This window comes from Ruditapes philippinarum, unplaced genomic scaffold (assembly GCF_026571515.1).
Source record: "Ruditapes philippinarum isolate M1 unplaced genomic scaffold, ASM2657151v2 ctg1488_1_1_1_1, whole genome shotgun sequence".
NCBI lineage: Eukaryota > Metazoa > Mollusca > Bivalvia > Venerida > Veneridae > Ruditapes > Ruditapes philippinarum.
Window position 1 is genome coordinate 143,211 of NW_026859106.1, and position 22,778 is coordinate 165,988.

At 31.9% G+C, this 22,778-nt stretch overlaps 1 protein-coding gene across 5 annotated transcripts in view; it reads left to right on the forward strand.

The window, feature by feature from the left end:
- Positions 1–2,356: 2,356 nt before the first annotated feature.
- Positions 2,357–22,778, forward strand: part of LOC132755247 (EF-hand calcium-binding domain-containing protein 5-like) — a 34,248-nt gene continuing 13,826 nt past the window's right edge. For 3 of the 5 annotated variants that reach the window (XM_060746072.1, XM_060746071.1, XM_060746074.1), the window contains exons 1-10: positions 2,357–2,417; positions 6,506–7,094; positions 7,501–7,657; positions 8,110–8,247; positions 14,594–14,749; positions 15,153–15,252; positions 16,139–16,408; positions 17,614–18,048; positions 20,751–20,861; positions 22,241–22,437. In XM_060746072.1, the coding sequence (XP_060602055.1) occupies positions 6,526–7,094; positions 7,501–7,657; positions 8,110–8,247; positions 14,594–14,749; positions 15,153–15,252; positions 16,139–16,408; positions 17,614–18,048; positions 20,751–20,861; positions 22,241–22,437 (2,133 nt within the window). In that variant the 5' untranslated portion in view covers positions 2,357–2,417; positions 6,506–6,525. The remainder of the gene's footprint in view (positions 2,418–6,505; positions 7,095–7,500; positions 7,658–8,109; positions 8,248–14,593; positions 14,750–15,152; positions 15,253–16,138; positions 16,409–17,613; positions 18,049–20,750; positions 20,862–22,240; positions 22,438–22,778) is intronic. The other 2 variants (XM_060746073.1, XM_060746075.1) reach the window with 2 other exon arrangements.

Genomic DNA, 22,778 nt, shown 5'->3' on the forward strand with positions numbered 1-22,778 from the left:
TATTTATTATATACTTATAAATGAAATATTGAGAAATATTGATGAAATAAAATGCGTATTTTCATTTTCACTGTAAAAATTTATTTTTCACTGCAGTGAAACATATTTTCCGTATTTTCACTGGTGTCTTGCCGGACTACTTTCTTTTAAATTCTGCCAGTACACAAAATTTAAGGGAAAGTCTTTCAAATTTTATCGCAAAAAAGAGAAAAATGTATATAATAAACAGAAAATTCAAGTTTTTTCTATGAATACATGATTTATTTTCATCTTGTGGCATGAAAATTACCATATTTCACTCGTGGCTACCGCCACTCATGAAATATTTATTTTCATACCACTCGATGAAAATAAATCATGTATTTATAGAAAGAACTTGAATATCCTCTATATATTAAAAAAGAAAAAAAAACAACACACACACGTTTTTTCCTTCTTTTTCAAAATATGTTCTTAATGTATGTATGGTAGGACCTATATCCTACCTTTCATTTGTATGTTCCTCAAAAGGCTCCAAATCCACTATCAGTTAGATTGAATGTATGATGAAGTGATTGATTATATTAAAAGTATTTAATTATATGTGGAAGGGAAGTGATCATATATAAGCCTTTAATAAAGTTAGATTGGAATATCCCATAAATATCGGAATTAGATTATTTGATAAAAAAATCTGATGAAGTAAATCATAAATCAACAAGCTGCAAAAAAGTGTTAATTATATATATTCTACATTAAATCATACAAAAAACTACCGTAATAGCTTTATAAAGTCTTTGAAATATCACGGGTCGATTTATTTGTTACGTTAAGTGTCCTTTTGTCGTTGTAAGAATAATAATAATAATAAAATCTTTATTTATAGAAGGTATCATACAAAGTTTACACAGTAAGAAAGTATACTTATTTTCAGAATGGCCTTCTGATTTAACAATAACAAAGAAAATATGTAGATCTATACAAAAAAAAACAATTTTTTTTTATATATATTCTTGAATGTAAAGGTTAGATATTTTCATTCATTCATCCGACTGACACTCATATTTATTATAGTAATTATAGATAAACTTGTAATGATTATAAAAAAGGATGATATCAAATTTTACAACAATTAAAATATAAAGTGGTCAATTTTCATCAAGTATCTAACTGTAAACTTAGAAAGTAAATTTTACAGTTGTTTTTGAAAGATTGTTCCGTAATGTACGCTTATTAGCGGAAATTCAAAGATGCGTCTGAGACAATGCAACTATATGTTTGAATCTCATTCAATTTTGTGTACTATTTTTATGTCCAATCGTGTATATGAAAGGGATTTGAGAGAAAGTTTTACATTGGTTTCTAACATCTCCTTTCTCCCAAATCCCGCGCTTTTTCCTTTTCCTCTTCACGTAGTGTTTATTCTCTCACGGGTATAGATACATGTATATACATTCTAGTTATATAAATTCTATACCATTACTTGATAGAATTTAAGATAAGAAATATCTTATTATCAAAGCGGCTTTCAGATTTTATTTTTTGTTGGAAAAACAACTCTGTGTTGTTTCAAACTAAGTATTTCAGTAATTTTGTCATGGAAAATGCATCATAAGCAATCTTCAAAGAAGCGAAGTTGATCTAAATCATATTTTTAATGGAGAATACCCAATACACTAGTTAATAAATTCACAGATTTTCTGCATATAAATGGGAAGAAATACTTTGAAAACTGCTAAATTAAGACTTTGTATTTTAGCAGTACAGACAAAAACAGGCAAAAGCTGTATAGGGCCTATAAGAAGATTGCAAAGAAAAACATAAATTGTTTTTAAAAAAAGCAATGTATGAATAAAATATACACCCAAATAAGAGAAAAGAATGAACGTTTATATGACGAAAAGGACTATACATATTATTACCGTAAATGTAAAAATAATTTTGATAAAAAATTTGCCCAATCTCTTAATACAATTAAACATAAATCACCACGTAAATTCTGGAAGACCTTTAAACGGAAATTGCCAGGAATTGGGGTCAAGAAATAACAGTTGAAACAATTTATTTATAGAAACAGGTAGTAATGTTGATAGAAGTGACCGAACATGTTTTATTTGCAACAACAATGACATTGAAGATGAATATCGCTTTGTATTGATTTGATATATCCAACTTTTTTGCAAGAAACCATACAGTAGCATATTTAAATTTTTAGAATAGAAGAAAGTATTAACAAAATTAGCTATATATTGTTTATCTGATTACAACAAGAAACATACATTTTCTGTTCGAACTGATGATACAGTACACAAAATAACGCAATATATCTCCTGTTTCTCGACCTGCAATAAGTTGTTCCGTTGTAAACGGACTTTATATACTTTATGCACTTCCGCTTAGCAACCAATGGCGGACGAAGAAACAACTTTTTAGAAACAGTAATTTCATCTTTTATAATGAATTTGGATTCCTGTTTTATCACACAGATTTAAACAATATTTAATCAGGAAATTACTTCAAATACGTTACATTTTGATGATGCATGCGGTTTTTTTTGCGTAGAAAACAAATATTTTAAATTTATCATTAGATTTCGCGACCAGAAATTTTGTTTTGTTGTCAATCTTGCAGAATGAAATATGTGTTTTGAAGCAATTTCGGTATGACATTTGTTTGTCTATAGGTCTTGTATTCTTTCGTTAACACGGGTATTTGCCATATATGCCAACAATGATAAAAAATATCTCGTTGATAATCAAGAACAAAATTATGCTTTTCTCTCGTCGATTCGTGACTCTTATTTGGAATAATTGCACTTGCACAACAAATATTAGACATACATACAGTTCAATTAGTGCATTTGTTAAATAAATTCATTATCTAAAAGTTCAAAAACTTTAAATTACTTCTAAAAACAACCGCTCAAAGATTAGAGCAACTGAACATGTCAACCATGACTGTCTTGCTCAGCTGGACGCTTACCCACCGATTCACCCTGTGACGTCATCAAAATATAGGTGCTCACACCACTAAATGTTCGCATGGTTATTTTCAGCCTGATCTGATCAATATATGTTTCAAAGTCTTAAGTAAATTCTTACAGCATAATGAATATTTTTTTGGCTTAAGTGTAAGTGTGTTTGATAAATTAAAACATTAATATCAAATATTTTAAAGTAATTAGGTCGCCAGCTGATTGTAGGGTAAGGTCATTTACACCTGTTCAATTACGCATTTTGATTGGATAGAATTGTCAAATCGAGTGTCTAATAAAACTTGTGTAGTTTTCAGATGGTGTATGTCCTTGCAGAAGTATTTATACCAGACAATTATTTAGGTCACGAATCGATGAGAAGGCACGAATCGATGAGAATAAGGCATAATATGAAAAAGGCAAAGCCTCAAAGCGAGCTCGATGTACTTTTAATGTGAAATAGTATGAAATAATCGCTCATTTTTAGACGAGTGCGTGTGACGTCACACATACTGCGCCCCTGTCGTTCAATGAATAACGAGTTTTGAAAACGTTGATTAAACTTTGTTTGCTTATTTTATTTCACTCTATAATTTTTCAAGCGAAATAAAGTTTATTGAAAGTGAAATAAATGTAAAACTTAAAACGTTTGCGACATTAAAATAGCGTACTTGATTTGATTGTTTTGCATGTGCTGTTTGGCGCTACATTGTGACGTCACGTAAACAATACTTTAAAGATCTGTACAGCGTTAACAACTGAATAAAAGATATTGGTGTTCAGATTCATTTTCTTAGTTAGACCATTTTCTTTCATTCTAGATAGTTTTCACAACAAAATTCGACAAAAAATTGTTTATATTTATCAGATTTTTCAAACAAAATGGCGCCTTCAAATTTCATTTTACATTTTCCGTTTTAAAACTGTCATTCGATATTTTATACACAGCTTCCGTTATTCTGGTTCCCTGTCCTATTATGGTTCCCATAGACGTGCGCGGGTGACCAGTCTACACATCCGTTTTCAGTCAGAATTCCTCAGTTTTTATCGTTATCTTTAAATTCGAAAAGTTGCGATGTGTCCAATTCGGTACTTCAGACGAAAGTTTTCAAAACCATCACTTAGCAGGTACTCGCCTTACCATAAAGCTCGCTTTGCGAGCAGGCCCTTCGGGCCAGCTCGTCGAGCTTGCTATTATCCATATATATACAGTAGTATAGCAGACTGTGATCTTGTGATGTTAAACATTATAAGCTTGTATTAAAAATCATCCTCAGGTTCTACAGGCTCTATCCAGAGTTTGAACCCTATACCACCTGATCACAAGGCAAACACTTCAACCACATAATGTGTTTCACCCAACAGTAAAGCAAGGCCACTTACAACTTGATTATTTCTGGGGTCTGCTATAACAGATTCTATATTTACTATCTAGCACCTGTTTACTAGACTGTATATAATTTATACCAAATACAGTGAAATTTGAGAAAACCGGACGCTGAGAAAATCGGAACTCTCTAAACACCGGACGAATAATTCAGTCCCAAATTTTCCCTTCTATAAACTATTGTATTAAACATTGACAATACCGGAATCTGTAAAAACCGAATATTGGACGGTTGAAAGGGGACTACAAAGTCAATTATATAGACAATTACCCTGACAATATCGGACGACGAAGGTGTGAATAACCTTTTGTACTTATCAATTGGTTGTGCCCAATACGCGAAATGAGCGGTAACGGAACAATGATTGTCTGATTTGTTAATTATGTCTCTTTTCATAGTTTGATTTATTGTAAGGTATAGATGTTACCGTTTTACATAAATGCCAAAATGCACGAGGAATTGATAAGTTAAAATCAGTATGAATGAAAAATAGAGTATTATTATACTGCGTTGCTTTTTGTATATTAATTTCCCTGACAACGAAACGGAAATGACATTTATCAACGCTTTATCAAGTTTTATTCCATGGCCTAAAAGAATTTGACGAGAGCTGTCTATAAGTGACAAATTTAAATTAATTAAAGACAGTGAAACTTTGCAGAGACCTACTTTAAAAATCTTTATCAGACAAATATGGTATAGGTAATATTTACAATTGGGACATTATTACAAATAAACAAAGTAAACTATCTTCATTTTATCATTATCCATTAACAAAATGTAAACATATGCGGGGGTAAACGGACTTTATCGTTATGAAGTAACTGCTGTTCGTTTAAATCCAAAATTTTATTATATTTATATGCAATAATGAGACAAAAACAATTTGAACATATTGCATAGTATTTTTATCATTTCTTTATTTAGCAATATAATTACACATGATCATGAAAATGCAAATATACGTTCAGCATCCTTTGTAAGTCATTGCTCGGTTTACAGGATCCCGAACAGCTGAAGGGGACATTGAGAATACCGGACCGCTGAGAAAACCGGACAAAACCCTCGGTCCGAAAGCCGTCCGATTTTCTCAACTTTCACTGTACATAACTTTCGGGAGCATAATTTCATGTCATGTAGTCAACATTTTGCTTGACATCTTTCTAAAATGGACCTCACCATTATACTTAAACAGTTGAATCATGTGTTGCATCATTACATTTTAAAGAACAGTGTGGAAAGTTTCAGAACTTACAGTTGTTTATGTGGATTTTGATTTATGCACATGTAAAAGTCTTTGATAATTTTACATAAACTGCCAATATTGAAGTTCTGTGAACGTCACCTTTGCCTTGTTAATCTTTTTTTCTCATTTTTTATACTCGAGCATAAGTGTAGAATATAACAGTTGTATTTTTTTTGTCTTGTAACCACATTATAGCTGATTTACCAGGGATGTTATATTCTGAGAGAAAGCAAAAAATAAAATGTCATGATAATTCTCTGCTATCATTGTTGCTGGCAGGATTTGTACTTAAAGATTTGATTAAACTTGCTCAGTTTTCAATTAAAGACATTGTGAAAATGGCAGAGTATCAATTTAGTGGTCTTTAACTGTCTTATGATGCATGTTATTGTAAAAGAATTTTCAGTTGTAATAATTTTTGTTTAGTACAAGTATGTATGAAACAGCAGTCTTTCAGTCTCCATAAATGTTCATGTTATGAAACATTCAGGAAAGATATTACAAATACTCAATTGCTGTTTAAATAAAGTTGATCTCTGATTTAATTATTGTTAATAGTAGTAGTGTGTTTCATGTTTGCAATGAGATCAATTTTATTCATGTTTTATAGTTTAAATATATAAAATGGACAAAGTCTTCAGTATATCTTATGAGTATGATTGACAACAAGATGTCTTTCTTGCCGGAAGCATGATCCATAATTACTGGTCACCAATTATTGCAGCTTATAAATGTGTGACAGAGAATAAATCAATTCTTTTAATACAAGTATAGCATTCTGTTTAAATCTCTGGTTCTACCATACCTCATATGTGTTGAAAACATTTTATGTTTTAATTAAGTATTTTGTAATACCTTGAGATATATTTCATATTGCTTTATTTACATGCTTATCAATTTAGTAATTATATATTTCAGTAAAAAATACATAAATCGAAATGACTGATGTTCAAAAGCCTGGCACCCCTAAAAGGGTGACCATGGTTGGTGAACCAAGAAACACTTCTGCTGGGTCTAGAGGCAGTGCAAAAAGAAATGGCTCTCCAGAAAAAAGGGTTCCAAGTGCAGTTCAAAGATGGAAAAGACAACATGAACAAAGCATGATGGAAAAACTTGTTGGTTTAAGAAATACTAAAAAGGAGCTAACAAAGATATCAAAAGAGCAAGCAACAAATCTTGCTAGAAAAATCCCTACTGAGCTTTTAGCAAGAGATTGGTTAAATGTTATCGAGGCAACTCTTGAAACAAGAGCATATCTTGTAGAGAAATTGATGCCAACATTAATTCTTGGAATGGAAAAGTTACTCAATGAAGCAGATAAAAGGGGACTTGCAAATGGCAGTGATAAACGTGATCCAAATTTTAACCCGATTAATCATCTAGCACAATATCTCATGAGAAATAATCCAAGATATAGTAATTTCTCAGAGGCATCACCATATGTGCGAAGTCTTCGAGAAGTCAATGAGGAACTTAAGAAAGAACTCTTCAATATTGAAGACAACAGGTAATTCTTTTATACCCTTTTTTTTCAATGATTTAGTTTCACATTGATAAAAACTGACACATACATTTTTACGCAAGTCATAGTGTCATGACAGAAAGATCATCAAGATAGCTAATTGATAAGAGCATATGAAAATCTAAATGTTTTTATAAGCTTTTGTTTTCTCTGGTTGGTATTTGCATTGATTTACCTTTTCATTAAGGTCCATTGTTTAATAAGAAACTGTCAAAGCCATTAATTTCCATCTTGGTATGCTTCTTCATCATCAAAATTTTCACTTTAAACTTCAATATTTGTTCACTTTCAAAACAGAAATGAATTCAAAAGGAAAGGTAACCTAGTTATAATTCACTTTTGATATTTTAGATTGGAAATGTGAATTTTATATGTTATATAATTATATAAGATTGGCAAGAATCAAGGCTGAAGCAAAGCGGCGACGTGATGAAAGAGAGAAAATGGAAGAGCAGAAAATGTTTGAGCAGAAAGAAAGGATGAAACTTCTAATGAAACAGTTTATGGAATGGTGTGTTAATCCAAGTGGAAGTGTTGAATTACAACTGGTATGTTATGGAACTATAAATTTCTACAGAGTTAAAGCAAAAATGACATTATTATCTGTTTAGTATAATTCTGTCAATTACATTGTATACTGAATCAATTACATAAAATACCAAAACTGATAGAATCAAATGTGTCACAGAAAGAACAATTAAAATATCTATGTGTTTTCTTTTTATAAAAAAAATCAATTACTTCTCTGACTGTATTGATGATGATAATTTTGTCAAATGTCTTTCTTTAATACATTGTGATTGGTTATCAGGATGACTGGGTGCATATCAGGCCCTTTTACATTCAGGGTTCCAGTTGCAATTCACCATTCCATAAATGGCAAAAAGATATTTGAATAATTGTCAATTAAACGTGTTTGTGAGTATCACATGCTGCCATTAAAAGCTATTAATAGTAATGCTTCTGTTTATTAATGTTATGTATGCTTTTACCATTTCAGCTCCAGAATGCTTTAAGATCATTTGTGGAATTATCTGAGAGATTCCCAGATCATTTGAGTGAGGCAGCTAAACTAAGCCACCCACTTGAGCCAACAGATGTTACTGGAAAGGCACTAACAGTCAAGGAGTTTGCTAAGGTTAACATAAATATAAATATATAGATTCTAATAGTTTGCAGAATCTATTGGTATTGTCCAGCTTGAAATTCAGAACTGCCTGTTTAAAGTGTCAGGCGTTTCAAGATCAATCAGCTAAAAGTAAATAGTAAAACAAATTTGCAAGCTTGCAATTTATAGGATTGCCTGCCAATCAAAAAGAAAAAACAACAACAAATTTTAGAAGAAAAGAATTATTTCCAAAGATATTTGTCCTGTAGCATTGCCTTGCAGACTTCTACAAAAGTAATAAATCCTGCCCATAGGATTAGTATCAGGAGTGTTAACTACTGCCAACTCAGGCCTCTTGTTTTATGACTTACTTTATTGTAAAAGTTATAGTAATTCTAATGATTAATAATAATAATAATAATAATATCTTTATTTAAAGAAGGTTACACATTAAGAACATACAATAACAATCATATATATCTTATTTCCAATGTGGCCTTCTGAAATAGAAAACAACAACAACAACAACAGGACATGCATAGGTAGAAAATTGAATGTATAATATGTAATATTTTGAATATTACAACTCATATACTTTCGACAGACACTCAACAATTTGTTTTAACATATACGTATATTGCATCATTCGTTCGTTCGTTCATTCGTTCGTTCGTTCATTTATTAATTCATTCATTCATTCATTCATTCACTCACTCATTCATTCATATGAACATCAAGATATGCTTTGTATTTTTCTTTAAAACATTTAAGGTTATTAACATTACGAATATTTAAAGGTATATTGTTCCAAATGTTCATGCCATAATAAGAAAATGTGTCTTTAATATAGTTTGTTTTAGGTCTTGTCCATAATACAATATCTTTTCGTGACCTAGATCTTAAGTTATATATTTTGTTGTCGGATAAAGTCATCAGTTCTGTCATATAAGTCGGTGCCATGTTATTTAAAGTTTTAAAAACAAGCACCGCCGTGTGGTATTTACATCTGTCAAGGAACGGTAACCAGTTAAGAGTTTCGAATAGATTTATTGACGGAGATCTTTGTGGTTGCTGTAAAATGATTTTAGCAATTCGTTTTTGTAATTTACAAACATTATTTATGTAGTTTGTGTTTCCTTTACCCCATATAATACAACAATAGTCCATAATGGGCAATATATATGCATTGTAAAACAATAATTTCATATCAAAGTGCAAAAAATACGATATCTTTTTCAATAAGGCAATTTTTCCGTTAAGTTTTTTACAAACATTGTCAATTTGCAAGTGCCATTTTAAGTTGTTATCTATGCAGATACCCAAGACTTTGTGATCAGTTACATTTTCAAGAGCTATTTCATTTATCTTATGATACAATTTTCTCATAATATTTACTTTTTGTCTTGTTCCTATTACCATACATTTTGATTTATCTGGATTTAAGGCCATATTATTTATTTTGCACCATTTGTCAATGTTATTTAAATGATCTTGAAGTTTATTTCTACTTTTGATATATTTTCTCCGGACTCATAAAGAGTAGAATCGTCTGCGTATAAATCAATTTTTATATCATTACCAATGAAAGCTATGTCATTTATGTATATTAGAAATAATAAAGGTCCTAATATTGAGCCTTGTGGAACACCGGAAATTATTTTCATTGTCTGAGATTGAAGATTACCTATCTTAACCAGTTGTATTCTGTTAGAAAGATATGACTTAAAAAACTTAACGGCATTTTCAGAAAAATGATAAAGTTTAAGTTTATGCAAAAGTATTTCATGGTCAACCAAATCAAAGGCTTTCTTTAAGTCTAAGAATACAGTCCCGATAATTTTTCCACTGTCAACATCTTTTAACCAAGTATCTATTAAACTAATGAGTGCAGTATTACATGAATGAATTTTACGAAATCCTGATTGTTTATTATGAATTATGTTCGTTTTTTCAAAGAATGAGTGTATTTGTTTGGCAATATGGCGCTCAAATATTTTGGATATAGTTGACAAAATTGATATCGGTCGATAGTTATTTGCTTCATTCTTATCCCCCGATTTAAAAATAGGTATAACTCTAGCTCTTTTTAAATCATCTGGGAAAATATTATATTTAATACTATTATTGATAATTGATGCAATTATTGGTGTAATATAATCTCCACAATATTTAATGATGTTTGGTCCAATTCCATCTAATCCTGTAGATTTTTTAATATTCAGTTTTTCAATAATAAGTTTTACTTCAAACGGTGTAATTAATTCAATATTAAATTCATGATATATTAGCTTTTGGTCTAAAGTTTCTTTCAGGTTTGAAAAATTTGTATTTGAAAACTTTGTTTTATGTATGACATTCGAGATATTGACAAAATACTTGTTTAATTCATTTATAATATTTACATTTCCGTAAATTTCTTTATTACCTGTCACTAGTCTGTCTGGCATTGTTATACAACCTTTTTTATTTAGATTTGAAACGTCCTTTAAATTTTTCCATAAAAATGCCAGGTCTTTGTTATTTTTAATAGCATTGTTAAAGAAATCTCTTTTACTTTTTTTAATCATTGATGATATTTTATTTCTGAGCATTTTGTATTGTTCATGTTTCCCTACTTTAAGATAGTAATCGCGTTCATGTTTTAGATATTTTATCTCATCAGTAAACCATTCCGGCCGGTGTTCACGTTTGATACGTTTTTCTTTTATTGGTGCATGCTTTTTCAATATTGTATTTAAAATGGAGTAAAATAAGCTAAGAGATTCATTCGGATTAATTATGTGCTCGACTAATTCAAGATCGGATAAAGCAAGGTCTACCTGAAAATCAATTTCATTGAAGTTTTTAAAACATCTATATTTAATCGAATTATGTTCATTTATCAATCGGGTACATGCTTTCGTTGATCTTGAAATACATATCGGATAATGATCACTTAATGAGGTATCAGAAACAAACGATTCAATGATATATCTGCTACTGTTTGTATAAACATGATCTATAATTTTTTGGGTATGTTTTGTTATCCTAGTAGGATCTGTGATAAGTTGTTTCAAACCATATTTCGTTATCAAATCACCCCATTTTGTATTGTCATACTTTTTCTTTTTATTCATTGGATAAAAGTTTATATTGACATCTCCTAGAATATGATATTCTATATTTGATATATCTATTATACTTAGTTGTTTTTCATAATCGTCAATCCAAGATTGGTGAACATTTGGTGGGCGATATATAAAATTTAAAAGAAAAGGTTTGCAATTTGGGTAAATAATTTCCAACCAAACAGATTCTAATTCGTCCGTTTCTATATATCGTAATGGCGCCGATATGGCACCTTGTCAGCAATATATATTACAATTCCCCCGCCTTTATGACAACTTTTACGGTCCTTTCTTTCGTGTGTAAACTTGTTTATATTTAATTCATCATCTGTTGTATCTTCACCAAGAAATGTCTCAGTAAAGCCGAAAATATCTGGCGAATTTAATTTGTTTAATAGATTGTATTTTATTTCGTCTATTTTCGGCATTAAATGATTAACGTTAAGGTGTGCAATATGTAAACCTCGTTTTTCAAACTTAGAATTGAACAATTTATTATCTGGAAAATTTGATTTATGGAGCGTAACATTATTTAGTACTTTGCAATTATATTCATCATTTCCGTATTTATTGTATGGCACTGATTGTTCAAAAGAAACAATTTGATTATCAGATTCATTAGTGTCTATAAATTTCCGTTCTTTTACTATCAAATCGATAATTTTTCGCGTACTTAAACATATGTGTAAAATATCAATTGTGGAGTACAACATAAAATCGTAACATACATTATAAACAATAGTTAAAGAAGGAGTGTACATGCCTCCTATCATAAAACAAGTTTTCCTGCAACCATTTTGTAGAAACATATCGAAACCGACTTTTTTATTTAACGGAATTAATTGAAAAGTTCTTGTGTGTGACTGAAATATTACTATATAGTTATTTCTTATTTGAGATATACCAGATATGTTAATGTAATATATATAAGAGAAAATCAAATTCAAATTATCTACATTTGTAAAACTATTTGTTTTACTCTCACATACCTCGATCCAGTAATCTGTTAGAATACACATGTTACTGTTATTTGATGAAATCTCATTTTTGGATTCTTTTTCTAACAAAGTAGTCTTAATACGTTCACTTACATTGTTTATGTATTCATTGTTAAATTTATTAAACGTTTGGAATTTGTCTTTGCTATAATAGCTTTTAGAGTGTCTGTCCGCATTATCCTAGTTCAGATACCAACAGTCTTTAGACTTGTGATTTATTCTTCCGCAGATAAAACACTGATCAAAGTATTTCCTACTCCCGGTTCAGCCATATCGCATTTCACTGGAAAAGTTGTACCCATTGCTCCGCTCCGAAGAATGTTGCCACCTTCTTGTCAAGTTTTTGTTCATGCTTCTGGTTCTATCTGTTACAGTTGCGCGCATATCGGAATTTGGGGAGGATTGTTGTTTGATTATACGTAGCCTTTTATTTATTGCCAGGACTAACGCAGACGCACCCCTCGGGCTTAAATGGATACCATCCCTTACAAATTGGTGTTTCGCTACACTGCCGTCACCATAGACAAATCCGCTGTATACATCAATCAGTGTAGCATTATTGTCTAAACACAGCTGTGACAGTTCTTCATTCAGTTGAGTAACATTTGCATCTGATCTTGGGCATACAGTACATATATATATTGAACAGTCCTTGTGTTTTTCAAGTGACGTCAAGGCAGTTTTTAATTCTGCCAAAGTCGAGGTTAGTGGAATTTCGGATGCGACGTCATTTCCTCCGACGTAGATAACAATGTTGAGTAATTCCCTCATATCCAAGTTTTTCAATCGTAACGCTATGTCATGGGCGGTGCCTCCCCTTATATAATATGTATCTACGGTATCATGTAAACCTCGTTTGTTAATTGCTTTCACGATAGAATCACCAATAATTAGCGTTTTTGTACGTTTTGGACTTGTTGATTTTTCTGAAATTGGTCTCTTTATCTGAGTGTCGTCCGTTGTAACAATGTTATCTCTCTCTACAGTATATTTATCACTTGATTTCGGATTTATATCCTTTCTTGGTACCGTTTTTAAGCAATCAAAAAATGACTGAAGTTTCCTTTGCATAGATTCGGCGAGTATTTTGACATCTTTCTCAACGTTTTTTGAGTTTAGCAAAAGCGAGTCAAAAGAGTCCTGTGTTTGGGAGTTAACTAACGATACATTGCCGTTTAATACTTCTTATTTCGTCTTTAAGAAGTTGAAAGTTTGTCTCCTTAATATGACGAGAGAGTGTTTCATTTATTTCCAATATTTGATGTTGGATGTTATGGAGCATACTAATCATTAAAGAGTCTGTAGTATCCGTATCAACTCGAATGTTACTCGACTCTAAAGATTCACACTGGAAATCCAAATCGCAATCTGCATCTTCTATTTCACATAGTGTTTTAACCGCTGTTTCATCTATGCAAGATTCCGCTTCTTTTGTAGACATATGGTTCAGTATCACCGCCTTTATTTTCTGATTAAATTCATTTAAATTATATCCTTCATCCGACAGCTTGTTTTCAACAAATTTTAAAATGGCTGTGAGGTCCGAATCAATGAACTGCTGTGTGTTCTTTCCGTTTATTAGACAAGATGATCTTGTGTGATATAAATTTAATGTGTAGGAACAGGACTTATCTTCTGAAGACACATTATATTTAGTTTCAAACAATGTTTTGCTTCTTATCAAAAGCTGTAGTTTTCTTGGTTCGATTAATCATTTCTGGATCAGAAAAGAATATTTCTGAAGCATACTTAAATAACTCGTACATACCAGTGTTCATTTCCAACTTAATTCCACCTCCTGTTACTGTAATGATCATTTCTTCCCGTTCTGTAGTATTCAATTTTTTCTTAAGCGCTTTCCGACAGTTCATTTCATAATCCCGCTGCTCCTGGGAATGAATTTCTGAATCTTTTTTATCGTTCATTTTGAGAATTCTGACAACACTTTTTTAATAATTGTTTTTCTTCCGATATCAATGACACAATTTAATGAAAATTACACCATCGTGTCCAGATTTTTTTCTTCTTATCAAATCCGTCTTTTTATTGAAAATCTCTGACGTTAAATAATCAAAAGATTTAATTATTGTTAATTTTGACGCTCCGCCGTTAAACTTGTTTACTGCAACCGGACGTGACGTCATCGATATGACTCAATAGGTTACAGTTATATCTTTAAGCTAGTTAAATAGTTGTCTTACAAAAGAAAGAGTGCATTTATATTACATGTATATCTAATAGTTTTGTATAAAATGAAATTATTTGTTTCAGTATTTTGCATCATATACATCAGAACTGAACAGTGAGCTGTTTGATAGATTTATGTTACACATGACAAAATGTGCTGCTGCCCACAGATCACTGTCACACAGAGAGGCCCGGAGAATTCACCTTACTAATCTCTTCCTGTCATGTGACCATAGTGGTGTAAGTATTCAAATATCAGATCTATTGGTCAATGTGCATTAGGTAACAGTAAATTTTGTTTGATGATACTAGAGTTAGGTTCTTCTTAAGTGTTCTGGATTTTGTTTAAAGGAATGTTTAACATGTATTGAGCCAATGTGTCACATGCTGCAAGATCAAGGATTGAAAGTCTTAGTTAAACATACTGAACAAAGGCCCATCATGTCAAACGGTACTCGAAATAATCTATGCACAATGTCATTTAAAGGAAAACAAAATGAATTTTTTGTAAAAAGTTTTGAAGTTGTTTACTTGCAGAGCAGATGTCTTCTGTAGCCTAGATTATATGTAAATGATTGTGGATCAACAATTGTAGCTAATCAAAGGTTTAATAATCATAATATTTATGTAATTCCTGATATAGATTGGTTTACTGGACAGACATCGGGTGTTGAGTTTGTTTGAAAACTACTGGGACTCTGCCAAGGAGGAGATTAAACATAACCTTAGAAACCCAAGAAAATGTAAGTACATTGTGATGTAGATCTGACAACAGTTTCCAGCCTCAAAGCTGTTGTTTAAAATGTAAATGATATATTTTAAGCTCCACTTTCCAAAACAGCAGTGCTATTGACACGGCCCCCTATTCAGTGTTGGTTAACAGTTTATCTTAATTTTTCCTTTCTTGTAAACATTGAAACTAAATATGTGGATGCATCTTGGTGAGGTCTGCCTGTCACCTCTATTTTATAGGTCAAAGGTCAAGATCAATGAAGTATCAGTATTGTACTGTGGTCAAATATTTATCTTAACATGATAAACATGCAGTCCTCAGATTTAAGATTATCTAATTTTAAGTTCAAGGTCACAGGTTAAGGATATAGGAATTATATGATGTACAACAGTGTGAAAGTTCCAGGGGCATTCATTGCATTTGCGAATGTATTTGTATTGCTTGTTCATATAATCCTAAGTGCAGTGTGAGTTTGTGTTTGGTTTATAACTTCGGTATGATGGGATTTCAAAATAAATTGGTACACATGACCATTATTCTTATTAAACTCGTTTTTACATTGTTGTCTTTCTTTTCACAAGAAACAAGTTATTTTTATATATATTTTATGTCACCAAATTTATTCCCTTTTCCATGATGGCATCTGCTTCTCCTTTAATTGATCCTGTCTATGATTATTGGGCCAAACTCTTTGGTACATTTTGATGTTATTGATGTCATGTGACGCTGACATAATTTCCTTTTTATTGTTTATCATTCATTTATGTACCCTGAAGAAGACTGTTCAATCTAAACGGTACTTTAAAGGGAATTTTAAGAATTTGCAGATGACTACTTATTTTTTAATTTTTATATAATAATGTTTTAATTTTAAATTTACTTGTTTTTTCTTCCAGGGCCAGTTGTTGAAGTTGATGAAGCAGACGACACATTGAGTGATGATGAGGAGGTAAAGGAGGAGCAGATACCATCATTACCAGCCACAACAGAGCCTCCACGCTCCCCTCCACCTGTAACTGCAGAACCTAGGGAACAAACTATAGTAGAACAAAAGGAAGATGAAGCATCAGATAAAGGGGAGCCAACTCCTGAAACACAGCAACAAGATGCCAAAGAGGAACAAACTGACCAAAAGATAGAGGAAAAACCAGAACAACAAAAGGAAGGTTAGTTTTGATATATATGCTTTTGATTAGCAGACTTCTTTTACGTAAGTTGGATGTTTCTTAAATTTTATCTATGGCAATGACTTCAAACCATACAAACCTACCAATACAAAGTCCATGAATTTGGCAAGTTACAGAAATTTGCCATCCATTTTTCCACAGTTATTCCCCTTTTTAGCACTTTTAAATTTAAGGTAATAAGTATAATTTGTGCCTGTGGCAAATACACACTTACACACCAGTACAAATGTCATGCTCTTGGCAAATTACAGATATGTGGCATTGATTTTTCTTCACTTATTTCCCCTTATAGACTGGATATAGACTTGGTTTACGTATTTTACATGTAGGATATATCTGTACCAATGACTGTTGTATATATGCATTACTAACCACCATGAAGGATGCAAGTCACATAACTGCAATATGTATTTTCTTACAATTGCTGTTTTATCTACCTGCTTCATACTTACATATATTATATATTTATGTTTATTTTGATTTTATAATGATTTATATGACTTGCTTATTTAGCTTATTTTTCATATAGCATTTATCTGACATATACATTGCAGTTTCTTTATATAATGTATCAATTTGCATTTGTTTAAGAATTGTAATTAAATCACTACTAGAATAATGGAAGATATCCAATTTACTTTTCTTTCTTCACATGTATTCATTTTAAAGTTTTTAAGTTAGGGTTTGCACTCCATTTTTTTTTTCATCCAAGACTTTAAAAAAAATATTTTAATAATTGTAATAGTTATAGTTGATATTTCTAATTACCTATAAACATAAAAAGAAAGAAGTGAAAATGCTGTCAAGATCTTGAGAAGGATACTTCTAGCCTCCAACAGTAACATCAAACAGCTGATTTGCAGCATACCTCTTATCTGTCCATGATGTTGATTTCACTAACTACCTAACAGCAAACATGCCATTGTACTTTTCTAACTACTACCTGTCCACATTAAAGTATGTTGTATAAAACCTACCTTCATGTATTATTTACTACAAACTGTTGATTTCAGCTAACTAATTGTGTGACAAGGCCCTTTCCTGTAGAGGGTTTTATTGCTTGGCAATACTTTAACTTGTTTTTACTATCAAGCACAAGAAAATCAAATTTCTGTGACAGCTTTTTGTGTATTACCTTTCCAGACTATAAACATGCTTTAGATATTATTTTGCTATCTATCAAGAAACAGATGGTGAAAAGGAGGCTGGACCAGAACAAACTACTGAACAGGTCGCAGAAAAGAAACCAGAAGAAGCAGAGAAAGAAGAAGAAAATAAAGGGGAGGGTCAGGAGAAAGAAAAAACTGATACAGAATTGAAACAAGAAGAACAGAAACCAGAAAGTGCTAAAGAAGAAGAGACTGCAGAACTATTAAAGAAAGATGAAGCAAAACCAGAAGAAAACAAAGAAACAACAGATATTGACACTTCAGGAAAAGAAAGTGATACTAAACCAGATGAATCTGGGTCACAGAAATCTGAGACGAAGGAAGGGGGTACAAGTACAGAATTACCTGATCAAGGTCCAGAACCACCATCAACAGCTGGGGAGACAACTGAACAACAAAAAGCTGATGAATCAATTGAGGAAAAAGAAAAAGAAGGAGACATTGAATCAGGTAGTTTTATTGTTAAATATGAGAAAATAACTTTTATAAGGGTAACTTTTCATTATGGAAATGCTGTAATGTGTTCATCTTGAAGTTATATACTCAAAAGTGTTCTTTTTTTATAAACTTTTAAAAAGAGCATTATCAAATATATATCTCTGATTTGCTTCCTCTTGTACCCTCTCTGCTTTCTGTGTACAATATTTGTTGTGGCTTTATATGAAAATCTAGAACACTGTTTGTGCTTTCTGTAAGGTAAAACCACTCCTTAAAATGACGCATTGGTGTATTCTGTGTACACTTTCTAAAACTGTGTATTTAACCTCCAACTATCATCCTGTATATTCATTGGATAACAGCAGTCACATGATGACCCGCTAGTTTTGCAAGCTTTCATGCAAGAACAAAATGGCTACCATTCAACAAGAAATGTCTTTTAAATATTCTTTTCTTTTTTTTAGCTCACCTGAGCTTGCTCAGGGTGAGCTTTTAGGATCGGTGAATGTCCGTCGTCCGTCGTCCGTCGTCCGTCGTCCGTCCGGCCGTCCACAATTTCTTGTGAACACTCTAGCGGTCGCATTTTTGCCTCAATCATCATCAAACTTGGTCAGGATGCTTATCTAGTTGAAAGCTCGGATGAGTTCGAACATGGGTCATCTCGGATGAAAAACTAGGTCACAAGAGCTAAAAATAGAAAAACCTTGTGAACACTCTAGAGGTCACATTTTTGACCCAATCATCATCAAACTTGGTCAGGATGTTTGTCTAGGTGATAGCTCGGATGAGTTCGAACATGGGTCATCTCGGATGAAAAAGTAGGTCACAGGAGCTATAAATAGAAAAACCTTGTGAACACTCTAGTGGTCACATTTTTGAACCAATCATCATCAAACTTTGGTCAGAATGCTTGTCTAGTCAATTGCTTGGATGAGTTCGAACATGGGTCATCTCTGATGAAAAACTAGGTCACAGGAGCTAAAAATAGAAAAAAACCTTGTGAACACTCTAGTGGTCACATTTTTGACCCAATCATCATCAAACTTTGTCAGGATGCTTGTTTAGATAATAGCTCAGATGAGTTCGAATATGGGTCATCTCGGATGAAAAACTAGGTCACCGGAGCTATAAATAGAAAAACCTTGTTAACACTTTAGCGGTCACATTTTTGCATCAATCATCATCAAACTTGGTCAGGATGCTTATCTAGTTGATAGCTTGGATGAGTTCGAACATGGGTCATCTCGGATGAAAAAGTAGGTCACCGGAGCTAAAAATAGAAAAACCTTGTTAACACTTTAGCGGTCACATTTTTGCATCAATCATCATCAAACTTGATCAAGATGCTTGTCTAGGTAATAACTCGGATGAGTTCGAACATGGGTTCATCTCGATGAAAAACTAGGTCACAGGAGCTAAAAATAGAAAAACCTTGTTAACACTCTAGTGGTCACAATTTTGACTCAATTGTCATCAAACTTGGTCAGGAAACTTGTCTAGGTCATTGCTGGGAATAAATCGAACATGGGACATCTCGGATTGAAAAACTAGGTCACAGGAGCTAAAAATAGAAAAATATTGTTAAACACTCTAGTGGCTACTGTTGTGATCCAAATATTCTGTTAATTGGTCTGAAAGTTTGTTTTGATGATTTCTAAGTCAAGATCGAACATGGGTCATCTTGGATGAAAAACTAGGTCACACCGCCCAAATATGGAAAAACCTTGTTAACATTCTAGTGGTCACATTTTCGACTCCATTATCATCAAACTTGGTCAGAAATGCTTGTCTAGGTAATTGCTTGGATGAGTTCGAAATCGCATGTGAAACTAGGTCACCGGAGCTAAAAATAGAAAAATCTTGTTAACACTCTAGTTGCTACTGTTTTGATCCAAGTATCCTGGAAATTGGTCTGAAAGTTTGTTTTGATGATTTCTAGGTCAAGTTTGAATATGTGTCACCTGGGTAAAAAACTAGGTCGCACTGCTCAAATATGGATAATCCTTGTTAACACTGTAGTGGTCACATTTTTGACTCACCTGTCATGAGACTTGGTCAGAATGCTTGTCTAGGTAATTGTTTGGATGAGTTTGATAATTCAGGTGAGCGATCTAGGGCCATCATGGCCCTCTTGTTTCATAAAATATTAAAACTTTTAAAAATCATCAATGGTTTCATATGGAAAATTTTGTGTTGTACAACTTTGAATGTGAAACTGCTAGTCATGAAAATTTAAGCAAGTTAAATTTAAAATATTTGTTAGTATGTTAACATTCCCCCCTGATTATTTAATGAAGATCAGTTGAATTATTTTCCCAGATTAAGTAAAAATGTAAAGGAAAAATGTAAAGGAAATACAATATAATGTATAATATATTATATATTCCTTTTATTGGATCAAAATACATTTACTATCATTCTTAAGATTCCAGTACATTCAGTAATGTTGTTATCTATCCAGTATCAAACACTTAACAGAGGGATAAAAAAGCTCTCATGATAGAAAGTTTCCAAAATAATGACCATGATCCCTTGGGAGAGCTTAATTGGCGCTTGGAGTTGACTGATTTTGGCCATCTTGTTATAATATGACACATCTATTGGATATTAAATTTTATTCATGTTTTGTATCTCCATAGGTAGGATAAAACTTTTCAAAAACTTTTAAGATATTATACATGTAAGTCATATTTTATTATGTTATGTATATATAGATGTAGCATTGACTGGGGAATTACTACAGAGTCAACCAAAGACACCAGGTACAGGAACACAACAAGCTGTATCATTTGCTGAAGGGACAAACTTTGAGAGGGAGAAAACAGGTAGCTTTAAACATTTTTATATGTGTGAATAGAATACGCTGTTTGAATGATATCTTAGTTTTATAAAGATTTTTTTTTTTAAATGGTTAAGCTTTTGTCCTGAAATATAAGGATTTATCATTCCTGTACTGTAAGTCATTTTATGATTGTATGATCGTTATTTAGCAAAAACACTTGTGAATTATTTTGTGGATTTATAAATTTACTTAGAATGGTTTGGAAATTTAAATTTGCGAAGATTAAAATAATTACAAATGTACTTGTTTTTGTTGGCAAGTTAGGCGTCAACAAGGGCTGTCATTTGTAAAAGAAATGATATGGAGCAATAACTTACTCAATGTAGATATATCAGGGTTAGAATTTAGCAAGATTTTCTACTTGCAGATTTATGCAAGTGATCAAATGTTTAACTGGCAATATGAGGTAGTCAACTGGCATTTCCATGATCGCGTATCTTATTATTTAATTATTATTTTATTATAATATTAACCTGAATTGCAGAAATAATATCTGCTCAAGAATACTAGGCTGATATTTTTTTCTATCATGAATATACAAATATATATAAATAAGTGTACCCAGTATGCATTTTATTGTAATCATTTAATAATCTTGTTTAGTCTTTGAACTTTGTTGGACATCCCTTTATTGAAAAAAAGCCTGAAGGTTTCTAATTTTAACCTCTTTACAGACTGACAAATGTGTGGCCCTCTGACAACTTCAAATATATAGTCTGAGTACAGATTGCTCCCTTGGTCACCATTTACCAACTTATCTAATACTTGCATTGCTATACCATTAAGTAGTCGAAGGCAAACATCACCCCCTTTCCCCAGCCTCTAATTAATAGAGGTAATAAAAGCAATACAGATACATTTCCTTGACATTAGAGTATTATTGCTTTTATGCAAAATTTCAGATCATTCCCTCACTCTGTTTATGTAGAATAATCATTTTCATTGTGCAAACTGACAAAAAAAATGAAAAAGCTTTTAACTGAAATCATAATTGCACATAAAAATTGATTTTCAGTTTCACTTCTTACTTTCACATATATTTCTGTCTGGTTGTGTTTCAAGTGCCCCTGTTGATCTATGAAAGAATTTCATTGTTTTAACTTTTAAGGTGTATGGACCACTGTGAGCCATGTTCCTTTTAGTAAACTAACTTAACATTATTGTTTATCAGCTTTGTGTTTAATTTACTGTTTATTACAGATAATACATTTATAATTATCGTCAAACATTATTAATCTCCCCAATAGCTATTATAGCTCCTCAGGCTTTGGATATCAGTTTGTTTACAAGCTTACAAGTTTCAAACACTATGTATTTAAAGTCCTTTAGCTTTAATATATTCTTATATATTTTCTCTTCCAGCTATGACACAGATAAGCCGTAGTCACTCTCAGATGTCAATATTTGATGAGAACTCTGTCAACGTATCACAGTTTGTTCAACTAACAGAGACATTCCTTGGTGACGAGCCATCTACCAAAGGTTTTGAAACGTTGATGAAATATATCAAGTCTGAGTACCAGGAGACAGAAGAGGAGAAAATGGAGAGATTGGTCAGGGTAAGTCCGTCCGTCTGTACCATGCTGATGTTGTATCATGGATTTCAAAAACTGTTGGGGGTTTAAAACTTATGTGCTTATAAATTGTCAGATCATGTCACATTTAATTAAATGACAATTTTGTCTATTAAGAAAATTTCTTGTCAATTGTTCTATTAATTAGTTTACTAGCGGATAAAATTAACTGAAATTAATTTATTAGCAGATTAAATTTACTGAAATTGCTTGTTGTTTTTATGCCCCCGGGCATATAGTAATTGAACCGTCCGTCCGTCTGTCCTTCCGTCCGTCTGTCCGAGCAAACATTTTGGGTTTAGGGGCTATGTAACAGTAAAGAGAAC